At 40.3% G+C, this 8,645-nt stretch overlaps 1 protein-coding gene across 1 annotated transcript; it reads right to left on the bottom strand.

Annotated features, from left to right (window-relative positions):
* Positions 1–5,261: 5,261 nt before the first annotated feature.
* LOC309829592 (YTH domain-containing protein 1) lies at positions 5,262–8,294 on the bottom strand. The gene has a single exon (XM_082665594.1). The coding sequence runs from the start codon at positions 8,003–8,005 to the stop codon at positions 5,972–5,974; it is 2,034 nt and encodes a 677-aa protein (XP_082521720.1). The 5' UTR covers positions 8,006–8,294; the 3' UTR covers positions 5,262–5,971.
* Positions 8,295–8,645: the final 351 nt, after the last annotated feature.

Raw genomic sequence — 8,645 nt, forward strand, 5'->3', positions numbered from 1 at the left:
TTGTACTTCTTTAATTAATTAGGATTCAATCACAACATGTATTAGGAAAACAGCTGCTATATATTAAACTCACAGATGTAAGTTTTCCCAGATGAACAGTTACAAGCATAAACATAATTTCCTTCGATATATGGACAACCATCGTTCTCCATTTCCAAGAATCTGTGAAAAAAATTGTAAAGCAAGGTGTGATATCCGCAAATGCTAATTTTATCTCAAGCTTAAAATTAGAAAGAACAAACAAAATGAGAAACAATAAAAGAACAAACTAATCAAAACAAGAATTAAACCCTGAAGATTGACAGTCTTTAATTACAAAATATTAAGCTTAACACAAAATACCGAACAGTATCTAATCCTATCCTGTTTATTTAAGTAGAATTATAAGCCAATATGATAGAAGTTTATGGATTTATCAGCTTGCCTAAAACTATGCATAAATTTCTCCTAAGAGTCCAGTAAAGTTAAAAAAGTAAAGGCCCTAAAGGTGATATTTAGAAAAAACTGGAAATTTTCCCCCAATTAAATCCCACAGACTGATCCTCAAAAACTGTAATGATTTCCTTTTTCTTGGTTGCTCTTTCTGTGCCCTACACACGTAACGCACACACACATACATGCACATACACACGAATTGTCATATACTCTCAGAAAAGTTCAGTTATCAAAACACTATACTTTCAGGCTTTCAGTTACTGTGACGCCATCTTCCCTTAACCAGGATTTATTGGTTTCATTGATTTTGAGACCTATCCAGTCTTTCATTTCAAGCATGAATAAAATTTCCAACTGGGAAAAGAAATCATAAACCAGAAATGTGTGCATATTATAATCCACTCCTTTCTGGCTCAACTGTTATTGGTTAAAGTTCTCCCAAGGGCTTGCACCACATCCACTTAGTATTAATAAGATTTTTTCTCAAGGTATCTCATTTGTTAATGTGGTTTTCTTCTAGCATTAAATGTTCAAAAAGTGGAGTTTCTCCCTAAGAAAATTGAGTCAAAGTAAGAAAATATCATACACTTTTGAGAACCTTCAGTTTTCCCAAATTATGGTGTCAATCACTAATGCTTTGAAACCAGATATAGTTATAGTATAACAAAAAAAACAGAAGTGTCTGCCCTACCAGCTCTTCCTTGATACCGATCTTTAGAAGGTGAGAATTCAGCTCTGCACAGGCAGCATGGCTCTCCGCCCGGGTTTTGGATTTATTGGAAAGAAGATAAGAGCTATTTCCAAATCCAATCCAGTGGGTTGAACAAAGATCACAGGAACATTCTAGAAAATGTAAACATATTTAATGTGTACTCTGTACTATGAATACCTACTACTAACACAATTACTATATCTTTGTGTTTGTTTTACAGATGGATATTAGATAGAAAGCAAAACAAGCATTTTTTGTAACATTTCTGGGCAAGTTTTACACAAACCATAGTTAACAATAATTAATATTTAGCTCATGTTTTGAATTTTTCTACTAAAAATTTGTATAAAATTTTACCCACAAGGAAAATGCATTCCAAATAATATTATACAATTGTTTGATGTGATTAAAATTATATATGCAGGGCTTCCCTGGTGGCGCAGTTGTTGAGGGTCCGCCTGCCGATGCAGGGAACACGGGTTCGTGCCCCGGTCTGGGAAGATCCCACAAGCCGCGGAGCGGCTGGGCCCGTGAGCCATGGCCGCTGAGCCTGCGCGTCCGGAGCCTGTGCTCTGCAACGGGAGAGGCCACAACAGTGAGAGGCCCGCGTACCGCAAATAAATAAATAAATAAAAATTATATATGCATATTGAAAAGGCTAAAAAATATATAATCATATGAACACAAAAAGCAATTAATGAACTATTGCACTTTTGTCAGAAATTTTTATTATTAATTATTTTAAATATATGGAATAAAATTCAGTAACTAATTTCATAAAAACTTATACTTCAACTGTTTAATAAACATATGCAATTTGCATATTTTAATAATCTTTTTTATAATCATCAAAAACATACAGTTAGGGAAGGGGATCAAGGCAGTGGAGTAGGAGAATGTGGAACTCATCTCCCCCCACAAACACATCAAAAATACATCTACATGTGGAACAGTTCTCATGGAAAGCTAACTGGAAACTAGCAGAACTACACAACCAAAGTTGCAAGAAACCTATAACTGGGTAGGATGGGAAAAAAAGACATTGGCTCGGGACCTGCACCCCTGGGAGGGATCTGAAAAAATAAAAAATAAAAAAAGGACTCTCAACCTGAGGAGCGAGCAGGGTGAGCCACAATCTAGGCATCCTAGTCCTGGGTCCTGCACAAAGGAGACAAGCCCTCTTGCCTGCTGGGAAAACTGCTGGGACAGACAGAAGGGTTGGAGAAGCCTAGATGCTACTCATAAGGAGTGTGCACATGTTGGTTTGCCAACAGTCAGGTGGACAGAGCCTTGCACTGGTGGCTGCCTCATCACCACACTTCTCAATCCGAAGGGGCAAACACCGCAGCCCTGCTCACTCCACACCACAGCTGGGGAGCAGATCCAGCACCTGGCAGGGCAATGATGGCCACTGAACAGAGAGGAAGTCCCTCCTCACACCCTGCACGAGCATTTGATCCTCCAATGCCAATGACAGTCTCTATCAAGGTGATCGTGGCTAGCACACCCTGAGGAAAGAAGTGGCTGGCAGCTCTCACACCAAAGACACTGAATACACACAGCCTCCACGGGAATGCTCCCACATAAAAACACGCCTTCAAGACCACAATAGACAACTGTTTCCCCTAAATTCATAGAGTCATAGAAATTTAAGTGAAATCTAAGGGCAGAGGAACTACTCCCAACCAAAAGAGCAAGAGAAATCCCCTGAAAGAACAAAATAAAACAGAGCTCACCAGCCTACCAGACCCCAAGTTCAAGAAGGTGGTAATAAAAACGCTAACTGAATTAAGAAAGATTGTCAACAGAAATGCAGATCACTGTAACAAGGAACTAAAAACTACAAAGAAGAGCCAATCAAAAATAGATAACTCAATTACTGGATAAAAAGCAATCTCGGGGCTTCCCTGGTGGCGCAGTGGTTGAGAGTCTGCCTGCCGATGCACGGGACATGGGTTCATGCCCGGGTCCGGGAAGATCCCACATGCTGCGGAGCGGCTGGGCCCGTGAGCCATGGCCACTGAGCCTGCGCGTCCGGAGCCTGTGCTCCGCAACGGGAGAGGCCACAACAGTGAGAGGCCTGCGTACCGCAAAAAAAAAAAAAGCAATCTCAAAGCAATGAATAGCCAACTAAATGACACAGAAGAATGAATAAGTGATCTAGAAGATAGAAAAATGGAAATCACCCAATCAGAACAGCAGACAGAAAGACAAGGAAAGAAAAACAAAAGCAACGTATGAGATCTATGGGATAATATAAAGCATGCCAACGTACACATAATAGGGGTTCCAGAAGGAGAAGAGAGAAAAAAGGGGATGAAAAGTGTATTTGAAGAAATTATGGCTGAAAACTTCCCAAACCTAAAGAAGGAAACAGATATACAGGAACAGGAAGCACAGAGGCTCCCAACTCTCAGCCATAAAAAGAAGGAAATCTTCCATTTGCAACAAAATGGGTGGACCTTGAGGGCATTGTACTAAGTCAGACAAATACACTATGATTTTACTTATATGGAATCTAAAAAAAAAGTCATAGAAACAGACAGATTTGTGGTTGCCAGAGGTGAGGTGTGGTGGTGAGGGAAGTAGGTGAAAATGGTCAAAATGTACAAACTTCCAGTTGTAAAATAAATAAATTCTGGGGAGGTAAAGTGTGGTGACTATAGGTAATAATACCATGTTGTATATTTGAAAGTTGATAAGAGAGTAGATCTTAAAAGTCCTCATCAGGACTTCCCTGGTGGCGCAGTGGTTAAGAATCCGCCTGCCAAAGCAGGGGACACGGGTTCCAGCCCTGGCCCGGGAAGATCCCACATGCCTCGGGAAGATCCCACATGCCTCGGAGCAACTAAGCCTGTGCGCCGCAACTACTGAACCTGTGCTCTAGAGCCCGTGCGCCACAACTACTGAAGCCCGAATGCCTAGAGCCCATGCTCTGCAACAAGAAAAGCCACCACATTGAGAAGCCCACGCACCACAGCAAACAGTAGCCCCCGCTCGCTGCACCTAGAGAAAGCCCGCACGCAGCAACGAAAATCCAACACAGCCAAAAATAAATAAATAAAATTTAAAAATAAAGTAGTCCTCTTATTAAAAAAAAGTCCTCATCAAAAGAAAAAAAATTATAACAATATATGGTGATGGATTTTAACTAGACTTATTTTGATGATCATTTCAGAATATATACAAGTGTCAAATCATTATATTGTACCCCTTAAACTAATATAATGTTGCATGTCAATTATAGCTCAAAAAATTCTCTTTGAGGTAAATAGTAAAGAGTATAACAGAGAAGGCATATGTTTGCTTTTGCTCATCACAATTTCACCAACAGTGTATGAGTCTTCCTTTAATCTGCTCATTTTTCTAACTTTTAAAAATTTTCATATTTTAAAAAATCTATACTAATCTTTGAAATTTGAAATAATGTACCATTATTTAATTACAATTTTTTCTAATTGCCCGTGAAAGTGAGCATCTTTTCATATATTAATTATACTTTAAATTTCTTCTTTAAGATTTTCTCTCATTCATATCTTGCTTCCACCCTCAGCCTACATATTGTTATTTTTTTTTCTTTCTTTCTCCCATTAATTATTCAACTGCATGGGTTCCTTTTGCAATCATTCAAAAGCAATTTAGTATGCAGAACAGAAACATACTTCTGAGCAATTTGCTGTGATATTTTGCTGCTCATTACGAAATAATAACCAGAATCATAACATATTATTTTTTTACTTCAGTTTTTATTTTCCCACTGTTTACACACCCTCAATGACCTGATTTTTTCTCTCCCAAATAAAACTTTATTACTTTATTCCTTGCCTCAGGCTCTGTTTCTTAAAACATCCAGGAAAAGACTAAGTTTGTGTTTGGTCCTTTTGTACTTTCCATATCAGTTTTTGTGTCTTTAATTCCACTTTTCAAGGCTTTACATATTTGAAAGACATCTAATTTTCATTCTGTATCTGATACTTCAATTACCTGGATGTATTAGCGTCTAATTTCTTTGTTTTTTTTTTGTTTTGTTTTTTGTTTTTCTTTTTTAAAAAATTTTTTTCAATCTTTACCAATTTATTTTATACAAAACAGTAGCAATGTAGAATATGGGAATTATCTTCCACTGCCACACACGCAAGTTGTGAACATTCCAAGCCAATGTATACAGTTTGGAGGGGAAGGCTAAACAATAGCATCAACCATGCTACTGAACATAGGAATTTTTTATCTAAAAAGACTAAAAATTAGATAGCAATGTCTTCTTAATATTGCTGTCATCATTGAAGACGGAAGAAACATAAAAAGTGACCTTTTTTAAGATTAAAAAAAAGGAAAAACCAAGAGGCTGCTACAACACTGCCATACAGTCAAACCATCATATTTCAATATTTGCATACTTGATAGCAGCATTATTTTTACTGAACCGTGTGCACCTACATTTAGAAATACATCAAAGCAAAATATTGTGGCAGTCATCCATCAAGATTCAAAAGAAAGAAAACAAAAAATAACTCTAGGATGAACATACTATATGTAGGTGAACATTTATGGAGACTGAATCTAATATCTACATTCTTGGACTGTTCCATTCTGCCCCAATAAAAGTCTCAACTCAAATTGTCAACTGTGCATTTTTTGGAGGATTTGAGTTTTTCCAGTTCTTATTATACTGCATGCTTGGAACAAAGAGGGTCATAATAAATCCTTCTACACAATGAACTTTAAGTAGACAGTTGAAAATAAATTTACTACTTGTAAACACACACAAAAAGAAAAATACAAGATTCTTTTTATTTTTAAACAATCAGTGCTTCCAAAAGCACATTATCTTCTATATCGACCTCTCTCCCCTCGGTCTCTGTCCCGATCACATAATCGCTCTCTTTCTCTTTCTCTATCACGTCCTCTATCTCGTTCTCTGTCTCTTCTGTTATCTCTGGGGCGGTCTCGCTCTCGCTCCCGATCTCTTTCACGAGGTCTACTTCTCTGACCACTGACAACAGCTTGTGTTCGACGAAGGAAATCATCCACCCTCATATCATAATCATGTACTCGTTTATCTCTGTATCTTGCTTCATGTGGTACTGGGTGATGTCCTGAGTAGGGGGGATGAGCTTGAGGAGGTGGAGCATGGTGCTGATAGTAAGGATGGTGTGGAGGTTGTTCCATTCCAGGATAAGGAGTCATTCCTTGCCAAGGTGGTGGTGGTCCCATGTTATGAAATTCCCTCACATAATCATTGTAGGACCCATTTAAAAACACATCTCGGCGAACTCCTGAAAACCGTCTATCTACTTCCTGGTATCGTGGATCCTTTAAATACCCTGGTCTCTGATGAAACTCAGGGGCATAGTCAATCCTTGGTTTCTTTCTGCTGTTATGAATATCATAATCTTCTAGTCGACGCCTTCCCACATCCCGGACTGGTTCTCGACGGGATGGACGTCCTCTTGACCGGGGCTGAGAATGCATTCTTCTCTTGTGACGCATTTTATGAATGACCTGATACAAGTCAATACTTTCATCAGGGGGAAATAGAAGACAAAGCTGGGTTCCACATTCAAGTTCAATTTCCTGTCCATCACGTCCGATCTTTACTGGCTTATGTTCATTCCAAGGATTGGTGAGATGAGCCGACTTAGTGAAGGGTAATTCACGCCTGCAAATCCAGTCAATTTTAAAGACGCCTCCCAGCATTTTAGCATTCATTCCTGCTGGAAGCACCCAATGTATAGGAGATCCTCCATGGTGTGATTCTGAAGAAAGTCTTGCAAATCCTTGAAATTTTCCACTCTCTCTCACAGAAAATATTAAGATAACACTCCTTGCAGATCTGAATGCAGCATTTAATTTCTTCTCATTTACTGGCAGTGTAGACCATACACCCTTAGCTTTGGCAAGGGACACATTCTCATGGTTGTTACTCTTTATGAGAAAAAATCTCGCATCCTGTAGGACATATTTGAGTTTACTGGTTTGATCTTTTCGGACAGCACGAACGGAAGATGATAATTTCTCATGCTTCTTTTCTGAACCTGCATATGGCTCTGATGCAGAGCTTCCACTTCTATCAAAAACAATAGGAGATATGCCTCTAGCTCTCTTCCTTTCCTTCTTTTTCTCATCTGATCCATCTGTTCCTGAACCAGATCTGACAGACCCATCCGTGAAGGAAACAGATTCAGAATCGGAGTCGCTAGCCTCACTCCGGGTGTCATAATCATTTCCCTCTTCCTTCTGGTCTCTCTCATCCTGTTCATATTCTTCTTCCTCCTCCTCCTCTTCCTCCTCCTCCTCTTCCTCTTCTTCTTCCTCCTCTTCCTCCTCTCCATCATCATCCACCTCTTCTTCTTCCTCTGCATCTTCTTCTACTTCTTCATCTTCCTCCACATCTTCCACCCCTTCCTCCTCATTCTCAGTGTTGTTGCCTTGCTCATCAGAAGAACCACTGCTGCCAGTCTCATGGTCAGAGCCATATTCTTCAGAGTTCACTTCCTCCTTGGAAGACTGGCTGGATCTGCTTGCACGTCTATCCACTTCAAGCCCAATTCTCTCAGAACCATCTGGTGTAGGGGATTTGACCCTCCTTTCAGGATCCCTTTTCCGCAGACATGTTTTCTCAGATTGACTCTTATAAGATTCTCTGGAGGCACTGCTTGACAAACGAATCTTCCGATCAGCTTCTAGACGTTTGTTTCTTTCAGATCTTTGATATTCCTCATTTTTATACTCTGTGACTGACTTTCCTTTTGTACTAACCATTCTTTTGTTATTGCTAACTGATGAGCTCAGTGGCTTAGAAATCAATTGTCTTGAATGAACAGAAGGCTTTTGTCGCTTTGTGTCAGTAGATTCCATTCGGTCACTTTTTCTTTTTGAACCCTTTTTCTCATTTTTATCTTGTTCACTCTCTGGATTATAGAGTTCATCGTCCTGTTCTGGTACTTCAGTCAAAATATCATCTAGAACATTAAGTTCTCCATCTTTCTCCTCTCAGCTGTCGGCCGCCATTGCTCCCCTCTTGTTTCCGCTGCTGCCGCCGCAGCCGCCACCGCCGCTTCGACGCGACTCGCGCTGGCGCCGCAGCCGCGGCAGCAGAACCACAGGCGCGTCCGTCAGTCCGTCCGCTGGGCTTGCGCGCTTCGCACGTTAGCCTCTACCACTCACCCTTCCCGACCCACCCTTTCTCCCCACTTCTTCCCTTTCTCCCCACTTCTTCCCTTTCTCCCTTTTCCCCTTTCCTCCTTTCACTCCTGCCTCCCCCACCCCAGGCCCAGCCTTCCCGTTGGGGCTTAGGAACGGGAGGCGGTAACGGGGACGGAAGGGAAACAGATGGCGACAGCGGGCGGCGCTAAAATGGAGCCTGCTTCCTGCGTGAAACAATCCCCCTCCCAAAATGCCCTGCGCTGTTATCTGCGCTTTGTTATCTCAGCTAAGTACTGTTATGACTTTTTCCCTATGCAATTTGGTATTTTAAATTAATTTTTATATATGACAA

This window comes from Grampus griseus, assembly GCF_964374135.1.
Source record: "Grampus griseus genome assembly, chromosome: 11".
Taxonomy (NCBI): Eukaryota; Metazoa; Chordata; class Mammalia; order Artiodactyla; family Delphinidae; genus Grampus; species Grampus griseus.